This window comes from Nothobranchius furzeri, chromosome 5, assembly GCF_043380555.1.
Source record: "Nothobranchius furzeri strain GRZ-AD chromosome 5, NfurGRZ-RIMD1, whole genome shotgun sequence".
Taxonomy (NCBI): domain Eukaryota; kingdom Metazoa; phylum Chordata; class Actinopteri; order Cyprinodontiformes; family Nothobranchiidae; genus Nothobranchius; species Nothobranchius furzeri.
The window spans coordinates 38,511,223-38,539,157 of NC_091745.1; the positions used below are offsets into that span (position 1 = coordinate 38,511,223).

Below are 27,935 nucleotides of genomic sequence, written 5' to 3' on the forward strand. Positions count from 1 at the left end.
TACTTGTAGTGTACTTCTTATATAATTGAGTATACTTACAGTTTTGAAAGTACACTTTACAGTAAACTTGACGTAGTATTCTTTTAGTACATTTTAGTATCTCTATTTTTTCTATAAACACATACTGCAAGTAACATTTAACATCTGCTATTTGCTTACTACCAATACATTTAAGTTCCACTATTTACTGATACTTCGTCTTTATGCAGAGAAAAAAAGTAAATAAAATAGCTAAGTCATTTTGTTTAAATTTATTAAACTGAGAGAATTAGAACAGAACAAAAACAGACCTGTTTACCAGGATTAATCAAAGATGAGAACGCAAACTGTTCTGAACATGTTTAACACGTTAATTCTGTCCATTTTGAAAGACTTTTTAAAAATGCCTTTAAAAAAATCAGTCAATTTTATGGATCCACTTGCTTGGTTGTTGATGCCTTTTTGAAGTTTTCATTGTTGCATTTCTTTCGTATTATTTTTCTTACATCTTGAACGCGCAGAGATGGAAACTTCAACTGAGCATGCCCTGTGAACACACAAAGCAAAAAAATGAACACTTGAACTGTTAGGTGAACACCCCAAAATCTTTACAGTTCATACACTGAATAAGTAGGCAGAACTCAAAAAATGTAAGGCAATCAGTTGCCTCATATTTTCTGAGTTTATAAACTCAGATATTTGAGTATATCAGAACATAAATAAACTTAAATATTTGGAGTTTATATTAAATATATTTTCAAATTATGATCAAATTAAAGTTACTGATTAAGCCAACTCAAACAGAAAATAAAACAAAATTTGAAAGAAACAATTTGTCACGAGCGTGTGGCGAGGTGAGCTGAGGTGAGGCAAGGATCCACACGCGGGGAGGAAAACAGGCAGGCAGGTGAGAACTTCTAACATTGATTTATTAGAGTCACACGCTGGAACACTGAAACAATGACACGACAGGGAACACAGAACAGAAGGGGTTTAAATACAAGAGGAGCGGGAGCTATGGTGATTGGGAAACAAGAGGCAGGTGGGAGCAATTAACGGAGAACAGACAAAACCTAAGAGTAGACAGGACAGGGCGTGACAGTACCCCCCCCTCAAAGGGCGGATCCCAGACGCCCACAGGAACAAGGAGCAGGGCGGGAGGAGAGGGACCCGGAGGGAGGGCCCAGAGGAACCGAGGGACCACAGGAGAGGCGGCAGGGATCAGCAGAGTCAGGAGGCCTGCGCCTGCTGCAGATGAGGAGGCGACGGGCCCTTGGAGGTCGGCGCCTGCTGCAGATGAGGAGGCGACGGGCCCTTGGAGGCCGGCGCCTGGGGCAGATGAGGAGACGAGGACGAACCCTAGGGGGCCTGCGTCTGGGGCAGATGAGGAGGCGACAGTCCCTTGGAGGCCGGCGCCTGGGGCAGATGAGGAGGCGAGGACAGGCCCTTGGAGGCCTGTGCCAGGGGCAGATGAGGAGATGGGGACGGACCCTTGGGGGCCTGCGCCTGGGGCAGAAGAGGAGGCGACGGGCCCTGGGAGGGCGGCGCCTGCGGTAGAGGAGCCCTGCAGGCTGGGCCGGGGACACAGGCAGGACCGGCGACAAAGTCCCTGCAGGCTGGACCGGAGCGTACTTCAGAGTCACCATCAGAACCGGACACGGAGGAGACGTCAGACCAGACGCGACGTCATCGGACGAGCCGACTTCAGGAGTGGAGGCGGCGACGTCATCGGACGAGCCGACTTCAGGAGTGGAGGCGGCGACGTCATCGGACGAGCCGACTTCAGGAGTGGAGGCGGCGACGTCATCGGACGAGCCGACTTCAGGAGTGGAGGCGGCGACGTCATCGGACGAGCCGACTTCAGGAGTGGAGGCGGCGACGTCATCGGACGAGCCGACTTCAGGAGTGGAGGCGGCGACGTCATCGGACGAGCCGACTTCAGGAGTGGAGGCGTCGACCCTTGGAATGGAGGCGTCGACCCTTGGAATGGAGGCGTCGACCCTTGGAATGGAGGCGTCGACCCTTGGAATGGAGGCGTCGACCCTTGGAATGGAGGCGTCGACCCTTGGAATGGAGGCGGTGTTGACTTTCATCCGCTTCTGGTCCTCTGGCTTCTGGACCGCCGGTCCCCGATCCGCCGATCTCTGGGCTGGTAACGTCTGCTTCTGGGCCTGCACCGGACCCATCTGCTTCTGGGCTGGTACCGTCTGCTTCTGGGCCCGCATTGTCTGCTTCTGGGCCTCTGGCTTCTGGACCGCCGGTCCCCGAACCGCTGACCTCTGGGCTGGTAACGTCTGCTTCTGGGCCTGCACCATCTGCTTCTGGACCCCCCCTGGAACAGGCCTTGAGTGAACGAGCAGTGCTAGTGCTGAAGACAGGGAGCGCAGAGCGTCGAGTCGGAGCTGATTAGAATGGGCGCTCTGTTGAAGCCGGACCAGCTCAGCCCGTTGACTGGCCAGTTCAGTTGGCTGGACTGTGGGTGTGGCTCCACCTCCCACAGATGACAGAGGAGCCGAGTGGACCGGAGGCGGGACAGCTGGTTCAGCCGGAGCCGCGAACAGTTCGTCCAGCTGGAGCTCAGCGAGCAGGTGGTCCAGCTGGAGCCCAGCGAGCAGATCGTCCAGCTGGAGCCCGCGGAGTTCAGCGAGCAGATCATCTAGCTGGAGGACTTGGAGTTCGATGGTCTGACGAACCTGGGCTGTTTCAACCTGTAGACTGGCGTGCTCCGCCCACAGGGCTGCGAGCGCAGCTCCTCCTCCTGCAGACGCCGATTCGGCCGGAGCCGGGACAGCTGGTCTGACCGGGGGCGTGTCCGAACTGGCTCGCCAAGCACGGCCAGCGGTGGGCTCGCAGCTCCGTCCTGAAGCGCAGGGCTGCGGTGGATTCCGGCGTCTCTCCCCACGCCGTGGACCAACCCCGGGGGAGCAGAAAGCCAGCCTCGTGCCCTCGAAGCTGGAGCGATCCCGGAGCATCTCTCCCTCCAACGTCCCGTCCGGTTCCGGAAGGGCGGCGAGGAACGCCGAGGCAGAAGGTCGGGGACGCCGTCTGCGGCGAGGCGGAGCTGGAGCTGGGGAAGGAGAAGCCGGTCGATAGTCGGCGGAGAAGAACTGGAATAAATACTTCCATGGGAGGATCTCCCCGCTGGACCCTTCAGGGGGTCGTGTCATTCTGTCACGAACGTGCGTGCCTGGTGAGTGGAGCGGTCATCAGATGAGGATCCAAACGCGGGGAGGAACAAGGCGAACAGGTGAGTCTGTTTCACAAAGGTTTATTAGAAACACACGCTGGAACACTGAAACAATGACACGACAGGGAACACAGAACAGAAGGGGTTTAAATACAAGAGGAGCGGGAGCTATGGTGATTGGGAAACAAGAGGCAGGTGGGAGCAATTAACGGAGAACAGACAAAACCTAAGAGTAGACAGGACAGGGCGTGACACAATTACAAACGCACACTTTTGAAAACTGGACAACAGCAGTGTGTAGTGTTTCTTTGAGTAGGTGGTTTAAAGCAACATCAGGATGCACATCAATTCAACATTAACAAAATATGAATTACACTAACCACTATCAAGTAAGACAGTGAGTACTTTATGCCATTTGGCAGAAAACCAGTTGAGTATTGAATCGGATTAGCCTATTAGCGTTAGATGCTAATGGGCTAATCCGATTCAATTATTCACGCTAAACTAAAGCCTCAAATGAGAGTTGCCAGACTCAGAACGGCTGGACGAACAGAGAAAAGGTAAAACTCAACTGTTCCTCCCACTGTCTTTATGGGTGACCCCGCGAGGAAAGTTGACCATTGAGCAGGGTTGATGGTTTATCCCTTGAGGTCCACGTGACAGGGGTGAGGTGGTGCTCACTCCTCACCCCTGTCACGTGGACCCAAAGGATGAACCATCAACCCTGCTCAATGGTCAACTTTCCTCGCGGGGTCCTACCCATTAGGACAGTGGGAGGGTTAACTCAAGGAGAAGTGGAAAATGAACATATTTGCCCAAACGGTGGTGTGTTACTTTAACATCAACAATTAAAGAGCAGACAAATAGTAAATTACATTGTGGATGTGGACAGTGCTCTAACAGAGTGAGCCATCTGAATCCACCACTCTTTCAGATTTTGAGTTACACATGTAACATCAGGTCATTTTTGACTCTGCAGCGTGGGTGACAGTTTAGACTCATCAAGACCAAGTAAGATTTTCTGCGTGAACTCAAATGTGTTGGTCAGTCCCTTCGGATAATCTAGGTGTAAGGCATAGATGAGGCCGAACATTACCAGGAAGGCATCAGGAAGCCTGGAGAGGTTGACAATCACATCACCCTCTAGGATAACAGATTCTCACTGGGTCGTACGTAACTGGACTCTCTGCATCATCGGTGATGGTTGTCAGGAGGACAACTGCTGCATCCCTGAGGTCCGGCTCATTGGTATCATCCTTACAAAAATAAAAGGGAGATCATACACTAATCACATTTGAACTAAAACTCTGACTGTGGCCATTTTTATTTCAGTAGATTGTCATGTAAATAACAATAAATGCAGTCTGATAGACTCCTGTTTAGGGCTGGGCAACATGTCAGAGATTTATCGTTATCCAAGTTCTTGTCTCTCATCCAGATAATTTTTCCCATGTCAATAAATTTGATAATGAAAAAATGAAAAAATGTGTAAGTTGGCCACATTTATGTCCCTTTAAGAAGCTGTAGCACCTTGAGTCATGTAAAATTTTTGTCAATGTAATACATGAGACAGCCCCATCTAGTGGACAAATATTGTTGCTGCGCATTCCTGTAGTTATCGTCTACTTATCGTTATCGAGGTGAGATCTTCAATATATGGTGATATTGATTTTAGGCCATATCGCCCAGCCCTACTCCTGTTCATTCTGTTGCTTTGTGCTCTCATTTACGAATAAAGTGAGATGGCTTCAGTGTGTGCCAGCGTTACGCTAATGAAAGCTGCCTGAATTCTTTGCAGTGATTGTTGATTTTTCTCAGTGCCTTAAAGCCTGCCACACATGAGGGCCATCTGCTGAGCAAACGGCCTCGAATGACCGCTTGCTCAGCAGATACCTCGCCATGTGCGCCTGATTTTCACTGAGTTTTCCGCATCACGAGACGCTGAGGTGAATATCTGACCAGTTGATATTTTCCGCCTCACAGGGGGTAAAAACTCGCCGTGTGCGCATTACTGAGCTGCTGGTTGAGCTGAAATATTCTAGTGGCCAACCAAAGCATGTTCTCCGCTCACTGTCTTACTCAATGTCTTACTGGTCTGGGGCCTTTTTTATCTCTCAGAACTGCTTTTATCATATGAACCCTCACGGCCTCTGCGCTCCTCTGGCAGGTGTCTCCTGGCCATCCCTAAAGTCAGGACACACACTCACGGCGAGTCGTCTTTCCAGTTTTACGGCCCTCCTCTGGAACGAGCTGCCAGAGGACCTCAGGGCTGCAGAGAACGTTCATGTTTTTAAGTCCAGGCTGAAGACCCACCTATTTAGGTTAGCTTTTATCTAATTATTTATTATAGTTTTATTTCTCGTTTTACATGATTATATTTAATTGCTTACTTTGCATGCTGTATATGATTATATTTTAGCATTGTTTTCATTATTTAATATTATTATTTTACTGTCCACATTATTTTGTTAATTATTTTCTTACTTTTGTCATTCATATTAACTCTTTTATTTTCATATTGTTACTCATTTTAATCCAGTGTTTTCTCTGTAGGGGCCCTCTGCCCCAGGGGTGGTGGTTTACTGTTGCTTCCTGGGCGCTCTACAGGTGTTTGAGTGGAGGTGGAGGTCTATGCTCTCCCTCCTCTGAGCGCTCTGACGTAGTTGCTGTGTAAAAGACCTGATGCTGCCGGGGCAGACGGCAACTCTGATGGTGTTTCCTTGTCTTACCTTACTTGGCTCATCTGGACTCAGCCGAATATAAATTTGTACTGACGTTAGTGTGTGTGTGTGTGTGTGTGTGTGTGTGTGTGTGTGTGTGTGTGTGTGTGTGTGTGTGTGCGTGCGTGCGTGCGTGCGCGCGCGCGTGCGTGCGTGCGTGCGTGCGTGCGTGTGTGTGCATATGTCTGTTGATGTTTTTAAACAGTTATGGGAATTTGGGGTCATTTTAATTCTGTAAAGCACTTTGAGTTGCACTTTGCTTGAAAAGCGCTTTTTAAAGAAAATCTGATTTGATGTGATTTGATTACAGCTGTCGCTCCACAACCTCTAAGGTGGCATTTCTTCTTTGAGGCTCAAAATGAATAAGGATGATTCTTTTTAAGCTGCAGTTATTATAAAATTGTATGATATTGTAAGATAGTCTCTTATATACAGATGAATTATTTAAAGCAGATACTACGATTGATTGATTGATTGATTGATTGATTGATTGATTGATTGATTGATTGATTGATTGATTGATTGATTGATTGATTGATTGATTGATTGATTGGAAACTCAAACCCCTCCACCACAGTAAGGTGGCAGCCCAAGATAAATAAAACAAATTTTTAATATAAAATCCTATTAGATAGGCTAGAAAAGTCACTAGTAATCCCACGTGATCTGTTTTCAATTGGATCGTACACCAGTTTGTAGTGATACCTATGGTGGCTCTGCCCACAAGGGGACAGTATTAGATAATCTATTTAAGGGTAGAGGTGAGCGTTGATGAGATGATGATGTACAGCTGGAGAAGGAACACAATAAACATCTTTTGTGAAGAACCTGAAACTTGGTGCATACTTCCAGAAACATTACACAGTTGTTACACCAGACATATATACATACATACATAGACGCCTCGTGGACTGGCGCTGTCCGTTGGAGCTGCCGTAGCGGCCGGCCGCCATTTTAGATGGGTCTCCATTCGCCCCCATTAGCATTCATTTCTACTGAGGAAGTTGAATGTAGAAAGACAACCCAAAAAACGCAACAGAAGAAGAGCAAACTTCCGCCTCGACGTCAATGGGTCTACTGCGCATGTGATATGTAGTTAATTGTTTTGTCCATCGGTGCGCGCAATAGCATATGTGTTTGAGTTATACATGTTTACGCACCAGTAGATTGGATTAACAGGCGCTTATTTGTGTTCTACTTTATTCGCACCGTCTCAGACGGCTATATATCCATACGCGAAGGTGAATTAAAACAGCAGTGGAGCTGTCCTGCGAGAGTGAGGCTAACACAGACTAGCAAGTAACCACGCCAAGATGGAAGGATCTTCTGCTGCAACGGTTAGAGAGCACGGCGATGATAAGGGTTTCCGTAACAATCCATCCACAGAGGACTACGCTGAGGGTAGGCATCCACAAACTCCACATTAGCCCGGCGCAGCACTGAAGCGTTCACACACATCTGATCATTTATTAATCAGCACATTGGAGCATGAACGTATGTAACTTCTAAAATTTACTGATACTTACCAACACTAACGATCAAAATGAAGTGTCCACATATGGCAAACCTCCTCATTAAGTTAACTAACATTTTTGTCTTGTTCAAATGAATCTCGAAAACAAGAGCATATGCATGTTGAAAAGACGCATTTAGTAGATTTAAGTTAAACTTGCCTACATTTGTTAAAATTCACATGGTTAAAGACGACATGTTGACCTCATTGTTAAACCAAATGTAATGTTATGGGTGTTTGAGCAGGGTTAAGGTTTGTCTTGGATTGAATTCTTATTCCAAGTCTTTTCTGGAGGTATTTTCCTAATGTTGCAACCTTGCTTAGTTTTAATGCTGTGTATTGCCATGATACAGTTTGAGCCCCTGGGTTTTAGAGGCTCCATAAATGTTTTCACAACTGTTCTAAAATCAAAACAGCCCTCTGAAAATAATTGGGTATAAATAGTAAAAAATAAAAAACAAGACAATCGGCATCAAAAGCTTTAGTTAACAGATTTTCAAAAAGCTTGACTTATTGCTCAAGTTGAGATGTGCTCAGTCCTGATTCAACCATCTAAAACAATTTGACTAACATTTACATTGACTATCAATTTAATTTGATCAATGTTGATTGTGTTTCAGTAATCGATCAGAGTAATGGTACTACATAGGAAAGGATGTATTTTTTGGGTGATATAATTCATGACGGGAGCTTTTAATGTGGAGTTGATAAATAAAGCAAAAGGTCACTTTATTTTTTACATCTCAGTGAGGCAGCGTTTGACTGCCAAAGGTCCTAAAATGTATTTGGTTGGTGGCTAATGATCCATAGGAAACTAATAAAGAGCCTTTATCGGATACTATATAACTGTTAATGTGAGCACTGGACAAAAGTGGAGTCAGTAGAAAATCCTTAGAGAAGCAGCTAACAAATGATTTGCTGTTTAAAAATAGAAATATATGGGTTATATTTTGTTAATAGGTAATAAAACTACAGCAAACCTGCTTTTAACCATACTTACAGCTGCAATAGCAAATCTGCAAAACGTGCTAGCTTTTAAACACGATCACGGAACTGTTCCTATTGGCTCTCACCCCTGGGCCACGTCCGCTGGTTACCGGAAACCGTGCGTTACCAGTGTAAACGAGAGGGCGCAAAACACCTGGCACAGTTTTCTAGGTCCAAACGTGTTTTGTTTTCTTCGACCACAAATGGTGTTTTTCCTTTTGGGACTCTAGTAGGTTGTCCTAAATTGGAAGTGGTAGCAGGAGGCTGTTTCTCCTTCTGTGATATTACTGAGCAGAGAACCTCTCACACCAGTGGTGCTCTGGTTTTAAATGCTTGAGCGCATCAAGAGTGGATGACCCAGGGAAGTTTGGCATTTCTGTGAGGCAGACCGTATTATCCAATAGTTTGTTTCGGACCAAGCTGTGTTATTGGCTGAGGTTTTTAGTCAAATACGAGAGAACCACTTCATTTTTTTTCTCCTCAATATAGTTCTAGCTATATTATGTTAGAACAGAGACATGAAAAAAATGTTTTAAGCTAGCTTGTTTAGCCGATTTGAGATTGCAGCTTTAATACTGTTAATAAACTTTTGCTGAGCTGGTTTATGACATCTGTAGCAACTGTCTTCATTTGATTTGTATAAAATCATTGTTTGCGTACACAAACGACTCATCAGTTAAGTAACATTCCTTTCATTAAACTTTTTTTCTATGGTTTGAAAATATCAAGCAATTTAGCTACGTGTTAGCCCTGTGCAGTTCTTTGTTTTTGTTTTATTTTATTGTGGTTCGTTTGTGAAGTTTTAAAAATAAAGATTCATTGTAAACTTGTGATCTGTGACCTTTTCTTTTTTTCTATCTTTTTTTAGAAGCAGGAGTCTCTTTGACCTCCTATTTTTCCATTTCTATTTCTAGGGGTTGGGGTTTTCTGCTGTCGCGATTATGGAGCAGCCTTCAGTGAGGAAGCATTCTGCGAGGAGCAACATAATCACCATCAACAAAACATGTACTCGGACAACCAGTCAGATGGTCAACCTGCTGCAGAAAAAGACGATGAAACAACTTATTTCTGTACCCTTTGTTCGTTGTCTTTTATTGAGATGAGCGAACTGCACTTGCACATGAAGAACCACAATCAAATGGCTCAGAACTCCGAGTTTGTTAATTCTGGACTGAAAAGGCAGCAGAACTATAAATGCTCAGATTGTGGGAAATCTTACACCAGCATTGGACATCTTCTTAACCATGTACGCGCACACAAACAGCCCTCTAAATCACTTTTTCATAATCTTGAACAATTAAAAAAAAAATCCTTTCAATGTGAATCATGTGGAAGAAATTATTCTCGTGCTTCAGCTCTGGATGCCCATAGACGTTGCCATGAAGAAAAGCTGGTAAAGTCAAAGAGCAAGAGTTGTGAAGACTTGCTTAAAACTGGAGAATCAGAAGTGGAAACAAAGTCCAGTGAAAGTCATCCAGAAGATGATTTGGAAAAGAGTTTTAAGTGCATATGTGGAAAAGCTTTTTCTACAGTGTCTCGCCTAAAAACTCATCAGCGATTCAGTCACAACTGTCAGTGTGCTCAAGAAAAAACTAAGCAAAAAGCAAAAAAGAATTCTAATGAATTTTACTGCAGTGAGTGCAAGAAGGGTTTCAACAGCCATATTGCCCTTTTTAGTCATCAGCGAAGCCATTCTAATCCCACCAACTCAACCAAGAGGTTCCCGTGCGAGGAATGTGGAAAAGTGTTCAAGACTTTAACTTTCTACTACAGACACATGCGCACAGCTCACAGCGACACAACCCCAGCCAAGTCTTTCCATCATCAGGTGTGTCAGGTCCAGAAGAAGGCGTTTGAATGCAAACCCTGTGGACTGAAGTTTTCCAGGGCTTCAGCTCTTCACTCTCATCAGCTGCAGCATACAAATGCCTTCAGAGAAACGGAGAAGAGTGACCAGACAGACTCGACTTTGCTACTTCAAGAAAGTGGATGCAAAGAGATGGAGCATTCTGGGGCTTCTCTGGAAGTTAAAGTGAAGTCTGAATGTGTTCCAGCCACTTGTGTGGTGGAAGAACTGGATGTAAATGAGGCTTATGAAGACGTGGAGAGCTATGAACCTGGAGACTTTAATGTTCAGGTGATCAGTGCCAGTGACAGTGAGTCTGAAGATGAGGGATCTGAAGATGCAAAGCCTGATCTTGAGCTGCTGTGTGAATCAGATCAGGATGTTACAGATTACTCAGACAATGAAACTAACCCCGATAGTCCCAGGTCAATACCAAGAATGGACTTGAAAATAGTACAGATTGACTTGGACCAATCTGGCAAGCAGTGCTCCATGATGAAGAGTGAAGATGGGAACAAAGGTCCAGAGGAAAGACACGACTGTCCAGATTGCTACCGTTGGTTTAACAATCCCGCATCTCTGCGCGTTCACAGAATGTGGCATGGCATTCGCATGAGGCGACAGCAAGCTCAAGGTCAGTCAGTGGCAGTTTACACATGTGAAACTAGTTATAATGAAGTACAAATTAATGATGATCCAAGTTCAAGCAATCATTTGTACAAACAGGCTGATGGTTTACAAAAGAAAACATTTACCTGCAATGAGTGTGGTGATGTTTTCCCTCATTTGTCTGCTTTAGTCTCACATCAGTTGCATCATCCCAAAGCAAAAGAACTAAAGTGTCCAGAATGCATGATGTCTTTCCTGCATGCAGCCAGCTTGCTTACCCATTTGACAACCTGCACTTCTCAGACGACAGAAAATATTTCCGTCAGTAAGAAAGAATATAATCCAAAGAAAACCCTGCTAGGCCCAAAGATCTATCATTGTGAACCGTGTGGAAAGGGTTTCTGGTCTTTAGGGGCTTATTCACATCACAAGCAAAATCAGGTGGAGTGCAATGATTTGAGGCTCAGAAAGGGCCTATCGGGATCTTTGCACGTTGCTAATGGGCGCTCGCGCTCCGGCGTTAAAGTTGCATGTCCGGTGTGTGGCAGAAAGTTCCGCCACAAAGGGATCATGACGTTGCACATGCGCAAACATGAAAATGGAAATCACAAATGTGAAATCTGCAACCGGTCGTTCCGCCTTTTTTCCAGCCTCCTTAGACATGAGGTTGTTCACAGTGACCAGCTGCTCCCTCCACCGGTCAAGTCTTTTCAGCATCAGGTGGAGCAGTTGAAGAAAAACACGTACAGTTGTCCCGACTGTGGGAAGCTGTTTTCACGGGGCAAAGCGCTGCAGTTTCACATGAAGAGCCATGGTTACGAGTCCAGGAACTCTCCACAGTCCACAGCAAATGCAAAAGATCTGCAGTGCCCAACATGCCTTGCACATTTTAACAACAAGTTGTCCCTAAGAGTTCACCAGAAACTTTGCATTAAAAAAGACCATGAGGCTGGTGTGAGGGCTGGACCTTCAGACCAAATAAATGAACAGACAGATGTAAAGAATGAGGATGAGCACAAAGATAGTTGCATTAAAAGTCCAAAATCATTGCATTTGAAATACAAATGCAAAACATGTGACAAAAGCTTTGCTGCAGCGGGAGCTTTGAATTTACACAAAAGAATTCATGTTGAAGGTGTTAAATCTGTGGCAAAATCAAATATTGGTCTACCTCTGATGATTGAGGAGGCTAAAAAAGAGGAGGCCGGTAAAGGACAGATTCACTGCTCTGATTGCGGGAGGCAGTTCATGACCAAATCAGCCCTTGGCTCCCACAGGCGATGGCACAGAGAAAAGAAGTGTTCACTGTCCTCCATTAAGGAAGAGGACTTAAAATCGTCTGGTTACAAAACTGAGGAAAGATCTTTTCAGTGCAAGAAATGTGAAAAAGTGTTTTTCAACCACCGCGTTCTCCAGCGTCACCAAATCTTTAACCCCCAGTGTCAAACCGAACCTGAGCCAGGATCCCACTCAAGTGTTAAGAGAAACGGCACACCAGAGCAGTCCTCGAGTCCAATCTGTAACGAGACTTTTGAGAACGTTTCACATCTGGCTTCTGATTACAACCCAGGATACATTGATGCTAGTAGCCTCAGTGGAAACAAAGTCTTGTCAACGGCTGTGAAGTCCCAAGGTCATGTGTGCCCCCTCTGCTTCATGACTTTCGCAAAACTCAGAGGACTGCGTGCTCATAAATGGCAGGCCCATTCAAACAGCGAAACCCAGCCTGTTCTAACTGTGGAAACAGAGCCCTCTGACTCTAGCAGTGAAGTTAACAAGACTGAGGATTCTGTCACTGATAAAAACAGCTCTGTTGACCAAGGACAGAAGAACATCGATGTTGACCCCCAACCTGTGAAGCACATCTCCTGCCTGGACTGTGGAAAGCAGTGCAGCTCTACAGCTATGTTCCTTGACCATAAGAAAGTCTGTTCAGTGCTCAAGCAAGAGTCTAAACTGGAGATTAAAACTCCTGATGCCACAGCAGAGGCTCCTCCTCCTCTCAGCCGCGTGTCTGAGCACCCACCCAAATACCTGTTCAAGTGCGACAAATGCGGCAAAGCTTTCCAAACAGAGAAGCAGCTGGCATACCATAAGAAAAAGGCGAAAAGCCGGCCTCACTGCTGTGCCCTATGCTGCCACGGCTTTTGGACGGAGATTCAGCTTCAGCAGCACCTCACTTGGCATGATGAGGTGCGCTGTCGTCTTCCCAACGAGGTGCGCTTCAGGCTCAGTGCTGCTTTGATCTCAAAGCCTTTTAAACCCAACTCCCCCAACTCATGTATTACCACAAACCAACCTCCCCTTAGTTCATCCAGCCAGTCACAGAGCGAGCATTAGTGCCAGCATCACGGCCTAAGCCTTTCTTCGATCAACAAATTCCCAAAAATACAAAAGCATCGTCTCAATCTGCTGCTCATTTTACTAAAACTCTTTCAGTTCTTTGGTCATCCACAGGAACGATTGTATCTGAGGCCAGAGTGACACCCCTGCTGCTATCTCGTCAGATGACCTTTTTACTTTTTATTTAATTCGTATTGCCATATGTAGTGAGTTTAGAGAAAATATAGTTGTTTTCATGTTTTCTGACATGACACTGGACCAGAATCTGTGTGAATAATAAATTCTAACCTATCGGTGAATCAGTTCTAAATGACGGATCTGAGCCACCGTTTGATCTGTTTGAATGAATGAAGATCCGCTTTTTAAGCCCTTGGGAGATCAGATTATTTTATCAAATAATAAAAAGATTACAAACCATTGATGAAAAGAATGTTTCCACTTTAAAAATGCACGTTATTTATTATTGCTGAGGACTGTGTTGGCAGAGACTACTACTGTATATGATCTACAGAATGTTAAATATGTTGATATGATGCACGTACTAAACACACTGATCGTTCGTTGCATAGAAACTTGAAGTAAAAGTTGTTTTGCATTAACTGGTTGGTAAGCTCTTGTTTTACTTTATAGTGTTCTACACCTTTTGTATTTATTTGTTGTGGCAACTAAATTAGTGTTTATGTTCCTATTGTAGACTGTTGATGAGATGAAATATTTGTTGTTTTCTTTCCGATGACCAACATGTCATTTGACTTCTTGTTTAACTGCTTTCAGAAACAGATAAAAATCCTTTAAAATGTGTTTTAATGGGTCAAGTCATTAATTTAGCCTCCGGTTTACAATTTTTGAGTTGAATCTTTATATGTTTGTTGAGATCGTTTTTTACAGTGTCTCCAATTTTATTGCAAATAATGTAATATTAATTCATAGCATAACGTAAAACATTTTTATGTCCTGTAAAATATAATTATTGGAGTTGCAGACTTTAAATTAAACTATCACAAGTACAGGTTTGGTGAACTTCAAAGAAAAATAACTAATATGATTTCAGTGGCAACATTTAATTTTGAATCTTGTTTTTATTAGACATTGTTGATGTCTAATAAAATGCCTTTGGGAACGGCACATACAGCTTTGATGCCAGTCAGGAAATACGAATATTTTAATGTAACTTTTGTCTTGGGGTTCAATTGTTTCTGATTCATATTTATGAGTTGAACTTTTTTTGGTTTCAGACTTAAAAATGATCCAACTATTCCAGCTTCTCATATTTGCGCCAGAGTTTGTTTATAAATCTTAAATTTTGAAGCATTATCGTTTCATTTGAATAGAAATGTCTTTAAATTAAAATGCAATCACAATGTGACAGTTTTTTTTTTTTTTTAATAAAATGCTTATCAGATACCTGTTTTTTGTTTTTCTTTGTAGCCTTCAACTCCATTATTACATGTAAGGACTGTGGACTGATGTGTACCGACTTGGATGCCTATGCGACTCACCTACACCAGCATGCTCTGGAAGAGGAGGAAGCCCAGCTGGGAGATGGCAGGAGGCCTGCAGCAGAAGAAAACCTAGAGGAAGCTATGAGCGGTGTGGCAGGCGGGGAGGACACAAGCAGTTCGGCCCAAACAGAGCCTCCAGAGTCAGCACAAGATCTTCCAGTAGACTTAATGCAGAAAAAATCTCGACAGGGTCACACCTGCCAGGTTTGTGGGAAGTCATACATGTACCTGGTTTCATACCAGAAACACCTAAAGCTGCACGATAAGCCATCCCCAAAAGATGACGGGAGACATTCTGGGAATGATGCCGGCTTGCGTAGTTATGAGTGTCCAGATTGCGGAATGTCATTTATCAGGCGAACACGGCTCATCAGTCACCTGAAAGTTCACAGGTCACGTAGGGTGGCTGATTCAATGTTGGCCAGGTGTAATCAGTGTAACAAAAGCTTCACATCTGTAAAGTCGTGGACAGATCACGTTGAGCTCCATAATCTGAAGCGTTTTTGGTGTTTGAGCTGCGCTCGAGGCTTTTTGGATGAAGTGGCGCTAGACAAACACCTGCAGAACCACAGTCTGAGGCAAGACGGCGATGACAGGAGTGCCGATGAACCCACGAGCCCAAAGGTTCGCCTCAAAACCTATCAGTGCAAGTACTGTGCCAAGATTTTCCGAAATGTTCGAAGATACAATGCGCACCAGATGTGGCACGTCAGAAAAAAACCTCTAAAGATCTCTGCCTCTGACGCAAGCATTCAAAATTTTGGGAGTGCAGAAATTAAAAAAGAGCCAGATGAGGGAGAAGTGGGTTTAAAAACAGAAGAAATCAAAAAAGTGAAAGAACCACAGTCGAGTGCGGGTGAGAGCTCATTAGAAGATGGTAAATGTGGAGAACTTGAATACTCTGAGGAGTCAGATTGTGGCGAGCCTGTGCATTGCTTAAAATTTTTCAGTTCTCCTGGCTGGACTGATCCATGTTCAGAATCCACGCAGTCACCGGAAGGGTGGGAGCTGGGCAAGAAGGCCCTCAGAGAGCACAAGTACATGGAATGGGAATGCATTGAGTGTGATATGGGCTTTGATGAAATTACAGAGTTACACTTGCATTATATAAAACATGCCACAGGGGAAGTGCCGTTCCCACAGGAGGAGAAATCCTGAGGAAAGTTTCTTCTCAGAAAAGCCAAGTTATCTGTTTTTCAGAATTTTAGCTTTGAATAAAAGATCATGTTTGTCTTTATTGTAACACTGTTCTGTAAGCTTGTTTATTTTTTTAAGCTCAATAGATATCAAAATTATGTGCTGTGAGGTATAATGTTTATTTTTATTTTATTTTATTTTATTTTTTTGTGAAGTGTGTTAAAACCCTAGGAGAAGATGGTGGGAAAATAGATGTCCAAAACTAAATGAAATCTTTCTGCTTGTAAAATGAAATAACAATTAAAATATTTTTCATTATTTTTTTTAGTTTGTATTTCATCATTTGATAAAAAAAGGAAATGAAATTACTTTTACAACCTCTACAAGTATATGTGCAATATAAAAAGTATAACTTTTTCCATATTAAAAAACTTTTGTATTTTGTAAGATTATGTTAATCTGACTGTCATTGCAAGCAAATGGAAACAGAAGAAATCTGTAAGAGAGATTTCCTTTTAAGTAGTAAATTATTGTAGTTTATATTTTTTTAATCAGTTTTTATCCGCAAGTACATTTATCTAGCATTTGCTAATTTGTTTATGTTTAAGTCGTATTTTATTAGAGTAATTGTGAAAAAATTCCATTTTTGGTCAGGATGTTGATAAAAATACAAATCCCAAGATCTCTTGCGCGTTTCTTTTGTCAAACGTGACGTCACTGAGTCTGCAGCGTCTCCGTGATGGCTTTGTGAGAACAACGCGACGCGTAGATGTTTGGGCGGACTAGTCGAGCCAGGTAACCGTTTTTTCTCTTATCTGCTCCCTCTCACTTCTTCATACACTCCTCTGCGTCTCTGTAGAAACAGTCGCTAACTGGAAAGATATGTCGCATTGTTTGCGTCGAAACAGATCAGAAATGCGGAGATTTGCGCCCTGATTTTAAGCCAAATAGTGAATTAAGCTAACCAGGCAGTTGTTTTCTGTGGATTTCTTTTACGGATTTAGTAAAACGGTTAAAAAAAACATTAAAATATAGCTTTGTAGGATTCTGATATGTCAAAATTAAACCAGCCTTCAGCAGCTGCCCATCCCTCTAGCTATTGTCATTCAAATGTTAAGCACTGTCCCAGACCTCGTATTGTAGATGGCTGCTTTTTACTGCCTTTAAAATGTTTAAAATGCACGCCTTTGCTATTTGTATTTCTGCCAAGTAAAACTATGTAATGTGTGTTTGTGTAGATTTTGCTGAAACCGGTGAAAGCCCGTGAAGCAAAGAACCATGCAGAATCTACTCCAGGAGCACCCTGAGACAAACCCTCCAGTCACATCAGCCACAGAAAAATTGCAGGACACCGAGGCTGAGCCTGTGCAGAGTGAACCAGATCCACAGGAGGAGAAAAGACCATATGCCACTGCTGAAACCAAAGCAACACCAGAAACAAGCCGAACAGCTGAGCCACCTACTGGCATGGGGGTCATTCCACCAGTGGAAGGTGAGCCTGGAGTAAAGTCCCAGGCTGAGTCCAGGGACACAACCTCAAAGCTGGATGCACCAACAGAACCAGGACCCAATGTCAAAACAAACCCTGGGTGTGATGATAGGCAACTAATGAAGAAGCCGGATAAAGGTGTTGGTCAGGGTAAAAAATTTGTTCTTTCTAAGAAGGCCATGGTGGATCCTCTGAAGATGGACATGTCTAAGCCGCTGGTTATGCCTCTCACATGTGAGTATTTGACACTGTGAAATGACTGGTTATAATTACAATTCACTGATACTATTCTTAAACCAGGAATTTAAATAATAATACATTTTATTTCAAAGCGCCTTTCAGGACACCCAAGAGCAAGTCACCCCTAAATCAACTCTTTTTTTTTTCTGATAAACTATATAAATGAGTGTCTGATCATGCTGCAGACACATGTAGTTAGTAGTTTTGCACTTTAGTGCATTTGAGTTAAAATTTAAATTTCCTGCCTAAAACTGTCAGTGTTGTGCCGTTGTCAGGTAAAAAATCTGCACTGCAGTTGAATTTAAATCTGCCATCGCTATTGGCTAAGAGGTACCCTAGAATGTTAGCTGGTACCATATGATGTCACAATGTCGTTGAGCCTGCATGTGTGTATTTGTTAGCGGCTCCGCCTTCTCGGTCTGCTAGGCAACAGCATTTGTTGCATTTTTCAAACAGGTAGTGTGAGTGGAGTAATACTCTGGTAGGAGGTGACTTGCTCTTTAAGTAAGAAGGCATGTGAAATCTCAGTTTTAGTTGTTAATCTTGAATCTTACAATTCTCATTCCAAACAGCTGTGGGGAATAATAATACCAAAATACACCGATTTGTAAAGGATTTTAGCTTTCTATTTTCCTCTGCAAAGAAAAAAGTCAAACAGTTTTTGTTATCCCGCAAAAATCTTTGTAAAACTTCTCCACTCCCACTCTTGTCTTGTTCTCCTGCAGCAGCTCAGCTGTCCTTGCAGTGTATTGAGTGCCACATCATCTTCAGTGACCACAAGAGCAAAGAGCGCCACCTGAAGCTGAGCCACCCAGCAGAATATGAACAATGCATACTGAGGAATTCTTTTTTTGCCTGTTATGTTTGTGACCGCCATTTCCCAAACTCCACAGAGCTCATGGTCCACCAGAAGGCCCACACAGAGAAGAAACCCTTTAAATGTCCTATCTGCAGTCTGTCCTTCAAGAAGTTGTCAGAACTCACAGTTCACAAGAAGGTTCATTTTGGTGAGGATGGTTATGCCTGCACTGAATGTGGTAAGACCTGCAAAACACTGACCCTATTGAAGTATCACCAGCGCAAGCACACAGGAGACAAGCCGTATGTTTGCAAGGAGTGTGGAAAGAGGTTTGTCATGGGTAAAGCTCTGCAGCAGCACATGGTGTCACACTTACCAGAGGGAGCTGAAGAAACTAGCGCAGAGGTTCGACCCAAAGCACAAAAAAAGAAAAGCGATGGTGAGAAAAATGACAACTACTATTTATTTATTCATATCTGGACAGGACAACATATCCTCTAGTTATTACTGTTACTGTATGCATGAAATAGGGTTAAAAAATTTCACCCCTCAAGAAAAGGCCTCTCCCTGTTTATCAAATTGTTTGAAAAAAATAATGTAATAATAAAAATGTTCTTAATTTAGGCTTTTTTGGTTTGAGAGCTGATAAATAACTGAGTGTGAGCTCGTTTATTTGTGAAACTAAGATGGTAAACACCAGCAGTATCTCATGACTTAAAGCAAAGCCCTAGAATGATGGGGTATCTGCTAATGTTTAGCCTGAATGTCTTCCTGTATCAAGAAAAATAATTAATTATTTTTAATTCATCGTCTTACAGAATTTACACCTTTAAATTGTTCATAACATCCCCACCTTTTTTATCTTTTGATACTTCCACAGCAATCTATCCATGCCCTCACTGCAGGAAGGTTTTCAAGACTTCCAAGACACGGAACCTGCACGTAACAAATATACACAAACTTCCAGCCTTCGTAGATGAGCAACGGTTGAAGCACGGTGCACCCATTATAACGCCAATATCTATTTCTCAACCGTCAATGCTCCAAGTAGAGCCCAATGGACTTCTGCAAAAAGTTGATGCCAACATTGACACGGAGCAGATTCGAAAACTCATTGAATCATTGGGAAATGTGCAGAAAGTAAATCAAGTTGTTATTTTGGGACAGGTCCCCCCACATGCCCCTCCACTGGAAATACATCATCCATCAGAACCAGCAGAATTGGCTAATTTAAACCTCAGTCCACCACAGATAGATTTTATTGGACTGAAAGAGACCGAGTCCAACAGAGCAGACCTGGACCCTTCAGTTGACCCAATGGAGCAAACGATCATCCTGGAACCTATTACTCCAGATGGGCACCTAGAAAATCCTTCCTTTTCAGATCTGGGCTCTCATTTAACAGTTGGTGAAAATATAGAACTCACACTCGTTGAGACTGAGCAAACTGAGAGACCTCAGGGTGAAGTGTTACACCAGATCCCCAAACAACCTGAGACTACTACTCATGCTGAACCCATAGTGTGTCAGAATGAAGTAGATGATCTCAATCAAAACCTTGAGCAAACTGTCATTTTAGAGCTCACCCCTGCTTTGATGCTGACCGAGGAACCAGAACAGTTCCAAACTAAACCACAAAGTGAGATAACAACCTCAACTTTTGTGCTCAATGCTGACCAAGGCCCTCCTGATCAGACTGCATGTCAGTCTGCAGTAGATGAGCTTGAGACCATCCTGACGGCCCCATCATGTATGCCCACTGATGATTTAGAAAAGACGTTTCAACACTCTGAGCAAAAAGAGCTTTCTTCTTGCTTGAGCTTACCATACGTACAAGTTCCAAGTAAATCTGAAACTATCAAAGAAGATTCACATATGGAAGTAGTAGGTATAGATCAAGGGCCTGAGCAGGATAAGAAGTCACAGGATTGTGAAAAACAGCATCTTTTGGAAAAATTGCCTGTGAAAAGCAAGAATCAATCAGAAGAAAAAGACCCATCTGCTAAAGAAGGTGAACTACTGGAATCGGAGACTAAAGAGGCTCCTCAGAACACAGAGTTACCCATAAATGTGATGTCAGCTCAAGAGTTGGTGAAAGTACGGAAAAGAAAGCCTGCCAGGACATTTTTTTTCCAAGGGTACATGCACGACTTAGTTAGCTCCATATACAATGATGACTATCAGTTTGATGCTAAACCTGCCAAACGCCAAAGACCAAAAAAGTCTCATATAGTTGTTAAATTTGGTCCACAAAACAAGGACAAGAAAAGCAAGAAACCGAAGACACCACCACAAAATCAGCCAATACAACAAGATTTGACAAAAGTTAAAACATCACCAAAGAAACTCTCAAAGAAGAAAGTACAAACCCAGAAAAAGAAAGCAACGGGGAAAAAGGAGAAGAAGGAAGGGAATGTGTTAACAGGAAGGGAAGTAAAATCTTCAAGTCCGGCTCAACAGGCACAACAAATCAAAGACAGTCCAAGTAAGAATAAAATGAAAAAGCAGAAAGTAGCTAAGGAAAGTACAGCAAACACAAGTGAACACAAAACTGTGTCCTCACCGATGTTTAAAAAGAAAAAACAAGTAAAACTCCTGCGAAAAGATCAGCCCAAGAGCAAAAAGACTGGAAAGGGAAAGAAAAACCTTGCAAAAGAACAAGTAGGAAAATCAGAGGAACCTGGATCAAATGTGAATCAAGACTCTCTGCTTTTACTAAAAGGTCACAAGCAGCCCCAACTCAAAGTCTATAAGTTAGATCCTTCAAAGGCATCAAGCCAGACCCCAGAAACGTCACCTCAAAGCTCCCAAAAAGTGTCTCGTGCAAAAAAGCCCTCAGATAACTTTACTGCAGAAGGTAAGAAAAAAGGAGGACGATCCAAGAAGAACCAGAAGGCACTTTCCCTGCTGTCATCAAAAAAGGTTTCCAATCAGCCTCAGACTGTACCAACCAAGCCAAAGACCACCAGAAAGCGCAAGTCATCCTCAAATGTGGAGACTGAAGGGGTGATCACTTCCAAGCGTGCCTTAGAGTGTAAAGACTGTGGGGAAAGTTTTAGTGAAGTTTCGTCATTTCAGAAGCACAAGACCTCTGCACATATTGTAGAAAGTCCCCGTCTCACTTACACCAACGGGAACATATTTGAGGGTGTCTCCACACTAGATCTGTACCAGCTTCCTCAAGGCCACGATAAGATTGTCAGGGTGATGAGTGCTCCTACGGACTGGGATACTGAGCCTGAAACGGCATTGGAGGATAGAGAGCGAAGCGTTTCCTTTCCAGCTTTAATCCCATCACCATCTTTACCAGTTCCTCCTACAGATACTGAAATGGCTACCTATGAAGATGGGAGTGGGGGTAAAATTGGGATGAATGATCAGTCTCATCTACGCCTGGAAGTTCAGTCACCATTCAATGAAATTAAAAGTAAGGACACTCAACCAAATCCTACACCTGAAACCCCTTTTTCTGCTTCCATTCACACAAAAGGTTCAAAAACAGGAGAACCTTTGGGATCAGGTAGAGACAAACAAGAAGACAATTCTGCTGAGAACCTCATCTCAGAATTTGAAATGCAGGGTACCACAGAGGAAGATGTTAAGGAGGATTTACTTCTAGAGGTAGATTTAGTCACTGTTGGGGAGCAAAATGAGAGAGATGATCCTGTTTCTCATCCAGAAGGGGTCAACCAAAATGAATCAAATGAAGACAGCAGTCCAGCTGAACATCCTGGGCAAGTTAATCATGAAACACCAGAAAGTTGTCTGACCTCTCAAACAGTGTCATGTTCCACTCGTGAAGTAGAGGTTAAAGAAGAGGAGGAAGAAACATTGGTCCAGAAGAAAAAGGAGGTAGGACAGGGAGTTTCTACCAGAGGTCATCAAAGAAGAGACGGGACATCAAACACAAGTTCAGCTGAAGATAAACCCAGAGATGTGGAATCAGAGAATGAACAGGATGATTGTCAGGTAGTCTTTGAAAAGCATTGTCCTTCCTCAGATTTAGAAACGGCTAACTCTGGGATGGGGACGCAGAACAGTAACCTTAATGCCTTGAAATCTACTCCTGTTCCATCTTTGCCTTATACTCCTGTTAGAATAGAAGAGTTTCCTGAAAAGCCTGTTGTGTTTGAGCTGGAGTCTCTTAGCACTAGTGTTGATGAGGTGATGAAAGGAGAGGAACACGAGAGGGAGAGTGACCAGTCTCCTGGAAACATCTTGGAGAGGTTTCTTACATCAAGGCAACAAGGAGCTTCTGACAAGGGCATGTGTTTAATGACAGAAAGGAGCGACCAAAGACGTGTAAGATGATGCTTTTTACCCTTTTAAAAAAGGTCACCTAACAGAATTTTATATTGGGAATATTGAAACGCTTCTTTCTTTCCCAGACTTCTGACAGCTTTGCTGAGAACGAGGTACAGGTTCTTGAAGATCCAGACATCAAAGTTGAAGAGAGCAACTTGCAGCCCTTTCTGGTTATGCCCACCTGTCAAAATCTACAGAGCAACATTGTCCAACCAGAGCATCACCGATCCATAAGAAGTGTTCTGGTGAAAGAGGAAAGCCGATCCCTGCTGAACTGTCCTCAGGGCGGCAGACACATGAGATGGAACCTGGAACCCGCTGGAAATGAGAACGCAGATGTTCCATGTAAGTTTCAAAGAGCCTGCATTATTTTTCCATGATTTTTCCTTAACATAAAACAGACAGCGGTTTTAGATTCAGAGGCTGGAATTTCCTTTTGAGTTTTCCCTTTTAATTCAAAACTAAATGATGTATAAATGCATCTCCTTCTCCTTGAGATAAAAATGTTTACATATCTAAGAGAAACATTAAAAGTGTTGGTAATGATGTGGAAAGTGTACACTATGTTAGGGCTGCTCAGTTAATCAAATTTTAATCCCAATTACAATCTGAGTTTTGAACGATTATAAAAACAAGCCGATTATTTGCTCCTCCCACTTGCGCTGCCCCGAGATGCAAATGAAGCGCTCCTCACAGTGTTGCCAACTTAGCGACTTTGTTGCTATTTCTAACAACTTTTCAGACCCCCTTCTTGACTTTTTAAATCTTAAAAGTACCTAGCGAACACCTGAGAAACATCTCTGGTAACCCTTAGCTACTTTCTGGATAACTGTCGTTGACATTTCCTGCAGGTTAGCTAAACACTCCGCCTGCGCTCCGGACCGTCCTTCAGGACATTAGGAAAGGGAATGATGTAGTGATGTATCAGTCGCTATAGAAACGGCTCTCAGAGCCGGCTTCCTGTTGGATTAACCAGAGTGAGTGACACACACCGCACCTGTGGGCTCCCGAGCCGCTAAAAACGGCTAAATGTGCGCGTGCGGCATGCTAAACACACGTTCAGCTAGCCCCGATTGCAGAGACCGGGTTGGGGGGTGGGGGGTGCAGCTGTGGTTGGGACAATTATTACATTAACCGATGGACCTGTAAATAAATAGTTTATAAATAAGGTAGAAATAGAAATAAGTTCCTCACGCTGATAAATAATAACTAATCTCTCTGAGGACAGGGTGCTAGTGCTCTCTCCTACTGCGCCTTGACAAGACTAAATACATATTATGCAAAATGTTGTGATCATCAATTTATTTGCGTTTATTTGTTATAAATGCCACTGCATAATTCTTGCTGTCAGTATCTGCAAGATGTTGGTATTTGGGTATGTACTGGTTAGACTTAAATGAGTTAAACCAAGGTCTATAGCCCTTGGGTCATAGACTGAGTATATTGGTCTTTTTTTTACTAGGAGGAGTTACTTTAGTGATCATCTTGTTTCTTATTTATTTTTGTCCTGATTGTACCCTGAGCAATAAAATCAACATTAATTGAAAAACCGTCTTAAATAATCGAGATCTCAATTTCAGTCACCATAATCGTGATTATTATTTTTGCCATAATGGAGCAGCCCTACACTATGTTGATGATTTCTTCTAGAAGATGAGTTGTGGGTTTGGAATTGTTTTTCAGTGATCGAGAGCATGGAAACCACAAGCAGCTGCCGTCTCACCCCGGAGTTGAACTCCAACCAGTGCATCTTCTTTCCAGTGAAGGAGGAGGAGAGGGAAGTCCTGCTGGGTTCTTTTCGGGCCAGCAGAGGGAGCTCTACCCCAGATCGGTCCAGTAACTTGAATCAAACTGCAGATTGTGAACCATGTGAGTATCTAGCTGCCTTAGCTATCTCTGTGATAAAGATAATAGGAGTAAATCTCTGTGTTAACATTGATTATGATGAAACAGATGAAAAAAGACCATCTCCACCAAACAGTAGTCAGGAAACCATAGTCGGAGGTCCCCTGTCTGATCCAGGATCAGGGGACGTTACTGAAGGACAAGGTTTGTTTTCACAGTTTGTAACTATCTGAGTAACATTTTAAAATTATTCCAATAAAGATGTTTACTGATCTTTCAGCTGCATCAGACTCTGATGGGCAGTCTCCACCAGAACTTTGGGACTTCCTCCTCCAGAACTCTGATGATGAAGACACGAATGGGTTTGAATTATCAGAGCCGCAGCTCGACCAGGAAGCAGAAATTTTGGACTTCTTCAACCAGAACCAAATGAGCAGCGAACATCCAAATCAAATATCTACAAAGTATAGTGAAACTTTTTCTTGCTTTTAACTCTTGACCAGAAATGATATTTATTAAGTGTCCAATTAAAACTCAATAGCTCTGTCATATTTTGCATGAATGATGCTGGATCTCGTTAGTTGTTTCTATACAAAGTTGTTCAGGATGATAAAAGCAGCTGAAGAATGAAGCATTCTTAATTTTTTTTTGTCATAGTTTACCAACTTCCGCGGACCAGCAACAATCTCCAAGTGCTGAAAACAGAACAAGAGAACCCATTGACTACTTCTATCAATACTTTGGTTGGGACACTTGGGTTAAAATTGCTGCATCCACCAATAAACTACCCAATATCCTGAATCCAGTCACATACAGAGAGGTTGCATGCTTTGTTGGAATTCACATTGCCATGGGAACTTTGAAGGTTTGTTTCTGGGCTTGTTTGACTTCTTACATTATTTCATGGTTTGCAGTTGGAGGCAAAACCACAAAATGTATGAATCATTTGGTCTGTCGTTTGTTTTCAGTTTCCCAGTCCAAGGCTCTACTGGGATGACCCGACTAAGGTGCTGCTAATCTCTGAAGCCATGTCTTTGACCCGATTCCTTGATCTGTCTCGCATGTTAAAGCTAACATCTCCGAGAGATGATCTAACCAGCAGTTGTCCTAAAAGTCAACAGCATGGGAAAACATGCTTGAGTGATCAAAGTGTTACTTCTCAGAGTCAAGATGGGCAGCATGAAGGCGACATCTCGAACCGTTTACAAAAGCAGAGGGATCCTTTATGGAAAGTTCAGCCTTTACTGTGTCGTTTTAACGCAGGATGCCAGTGGCTCAGAAGGCAAGGTGATTACGCTGTTGACCAGTACTCGCTTCCTCTCATGGGGAAGATTCACGGTAACAGTCCATCTCTTCAGTGCACTACTTTAACTGGGCTTGGAGGATTTCTCACACACGTGGATCTCAAAGTGGATCTCTCAGACAAAGAAGATGCAGTAGAAAAAATGGTGCCTAGAGGCAGCATGATTTTCCTTTGTAAGCAGGAGCTCTCAACTCCATCTATGCTGGAGCGCCTTCTAGCTGCTGGGGTTCATGGAGCAGGCAAGGTGGGAGGGCCACGAGGACAAATCGGGGATGAGTTTGTGAGCTCTAATGGGAAGTTGATGTTGCGCAGATCTCACTGTGGCTTCTTACTTTCCACTGCTGGGAATGAACACAGGAACATGGCTGCTCTCATCAACAGCTTTGAAAAGGCTCAGACGTTAGCTCGCCTCAGCAGGAATTTGCAAGGTCTTTACTCCACTCCTCTGACGGCTTCTTCTCCAACCTGCTGGCCCCTGGCGGTGCTGTGGTACCTCACAGATGCAGCTTTAGTGAACTCCTGGCTCCTGTACCGACAGAACCACAGAGCAGCTTCCGCAGCTTTGACCTTCATGGCTTTCAGGCTGGAGGTGTCCAAGGCTCTAATCCACTCCAGCTCTTCGGACACTCATGACTCAGTCCCCCCTCAGCCTCCATCAGAGAAGTCTCATAAAGCATGTGAAACTCCCAATCCAGTCCTGGTGGAGGAGAGTCCTTTGCCTGATGCAGCCACACGGTATGACAGTTCTGGCCACTGGCCCGAGCAACTCAGTGAGGGGGAAGGGGGCAAGTGCCGTTTTGGAGACTGTCAGAGAATGTCGCGAGTACTCTGCCTTAAGTGTTGCGTCTTTCTTTGTATCTCGCGTAACCACAACTGCTTTTTGAATTTTCACAGTCAAGGGACCTTGGGAAAAGAGTAGTAACACTGTCTTTACATTGTACTTTAGAATGTTTTGATTGCAAATTTAGAATATGTGTATCTTAACCCAATTCCTCTGTCCTTAGACCTTCTCCATGATGCCCATCACTGACAGTGTCATTCCTTTGTATAACTGTGATGCAGCTTAAGATAAATGATCTTGATGGGGTGGCTTTTTAAAGTCAACTGTAAACGTATACAGTGAGGAACAAAAGTATTTGAACACCTTGCGATTTTGCAACTTCTCCCACTTAGAAATCATGGAGGGGTCTGAAATTCACATAGTAGGTGCATTCCCACTGTGAGAGACAGAATGATTTCTATTGGGCCATTCCCATCTGTACCGGGTTGGCCCGGGCCAGGTAGCGTAGGTTGTTTACATATCTGGGTGGCCTGGTATTTTTCCGGGCCAACTAATGGGCCATTCCCATCTGTACAGGGTCGGCCCGGGCCGGGTAGCCCCAGTCGGCCCCGGCCTGGCCCGGTTGATTCCACACATCCTTGTCTTAAGCCCATGTGGGCTGATTCTACCCACCAATCAGAGGCTTGCTCTAATGGAAGGTGTGAATTTGCTGTCAGCAGTGGGTGTGTTGGCCCTGGTCGGCCTGAAGCAGACCCCCTCGAGAAGAGGGCTGAGAATGAGCCTTGGTTGGCCCGGAAAAATACCAGGCCACCCAGATATGTAAACAACTTACGCTACCCGGCCCGGGCCGACCCGGTACTGATGGGAATGGCCCATAAGGCTCATTCTCAGCCCTCTTCTCGAGGGGGTCTGCTTCAGGCCGACCAGGGCCAACACACCCACTGCTGACAGCAAATTCACACCTTCCATTAGAGCACATGGGCTTAAGACAAGGATGTGTGGAATCAACCGGGCCAGGCTGGGGCTGACTGGGGCTACCCGGCCCGGGCCGACCCGGTACAGATGGGAATGGCCCATAAGTGGGAGAACTTGCAAAATCACAAGGTGTTCAAATACTTATGTTCCTCAATGTATATTCTCAGAAGGAAATCTGCAATGATGAGCCATGCACTGTGCTGTAAATCATTCGTGTTGATTTTTACATTTATTTTGACTTGATCAAATTTTGCAACATTATTTATTTTGATTTCAGAAGAGAATAAAAACATTAGGAGGAAGACATTGTTTTGTTTCTTTAGAAGTAATTGCACTAAGAAAATGATGAATGTAATTAGCAGCAATGTGTTTTAA

The 27,935-nt window shown here is 43.6% G+C and overlaps 3 protein-coding genes and 1 long non-coding RNA gene across 6 annotated transcripts; 3 read left to right on the forward strand and 1 right to left on the reverse strand.

Annotated features, from left to right (window-relative positions):
• Positions 1–258: 258 nt before the first annotated feature.
• Positions 259–6,897, reverse strand: LOC129163308 (uncharacterized). Its single transcript, XR_011520715.1, has 3 exons — positions 6,782–6,897; positions 4,263–4,422; positions 259–526 (listed from the first exon to the last, which is right to left on the reverse strand). It is a non-coding gene; the product is annotated as an uncharacterized lncRNA (long non-coding RNA).
• On the forward strand, positions 6,812–14,193 carry si:ch211-261d7.6 (zinc finger protein 99). Its single transcript, XM_015948970.3, has 2 exons — positions 6,812–7,287; positions 9,301–14,193. Exons 1-2 carry the CDS (start codon positions 7,200–7,202, stop codon positions 13,179–13,181), a joined length of 3,969 nt encoding a protein of 1,322 aa, XP_015804456.3. The 5' UTR covers positions 6,812–7,199; the 3' UTR covers positions 13,182–14,193.
• On the forward strand, positions 10,733–27,864 carry znf576.1 (zinc finger protein 576, tandem duplicate 1). Of its 3 annotated transcripts, none has more exons than XM_070551680.1 (10): positions 10,733–10,866; positions 17,062–17,546; positions 18,278–18,790; positions 19,232–22,653; positions 22,740–23,001; positions 24,340–24,525; positions 24,610–24,705; positions 24,782–24,965; positions 25,159–25,366; positions 25,470–27,864. In XM_070551680.1, exons 2-10 carry the CDS (start codon positions 17,102–17,104, stop codon positions 26,721–26,723), a joined length of 6,570 nt encoding a protein of 2,189 aa, XP_070407781.1. In that variant the 5' UTR covers positions 10,733–10,866; positions 17,062–17,101; the 3' UTR covers positions 26,724–27,864. The 3 variants fall into 3 exon arrangements, with proteins under 3 accessions (XP_070407781.1, XP_015804455.3, XP_054596328.2); XM_015948969.3 differs by lacking the exon at positions 10,733–10,866 and adding an exon at positions 16,500–16,618; XM_054740353.2 differs by lacking the exon at positions 10,733–10,866 and adding an exon at positions 16,500–16,618 and having other exon boundaries at positions 18,281–18,790.
• LOC139070183 (zinc finger protein 418-like) lies at positions 13,494–15,844 on the forward strand. Its single transcript, XM_070551919.1, has 2 exons — positions 13,494–13,512; positions 14,613–15,844. The coding sequence occupies exons 1-2, from the start codon at positions 13,494–13,496 to the stop codon at positions 15,842–15,844; spliced, it is 1,251 nt and encodes a 416-aa protein (XP_070408020.1).
• Positions 27,865–27,935: the final 71 nt, after the last annotated feature.

Excerpts from the sequence above, each read along its gene's own strand:
- si:ch211-261d7.6 (XM_015948970.3), top strand. The coding sequence starts at position 7,200 with ATGGAAGGATCTTCTGCTGCAACGGTTAGAGAGCACGGCGATGATAAG. Across the intron at positions 7,288-9,300 it reads CACAGAGGACTACGCTGAGG|GGGTTGGGGTTTTCTGCTGT; the intron begins GTAGGCATCCAC and ends TTCTATTTCTAG.
- znf576.1 (XM_070551680.1), top strand. The coding sequence starts at position 17,102 with ATGCAGAATCTACTCCAGGAGCACCCTGAGACAAACCCTCCAGTCACA. Across the intron at positions 17,547-18,277 it reads GCTGGTTATGCCTCTCACAT|CAGCTCAGCTGTCCTTGCAG; the intron begins GTGAGTATTTGA and ends GTTCTCCTGCAG. Across the intron at positions 18,791-19,231 it reads ACAAAAAAAGAAAAGCGATG|CAATCTATCCATGCCCTCAC; the intron begins GTGAGAAAAATG and ends ATACTTCCACAG.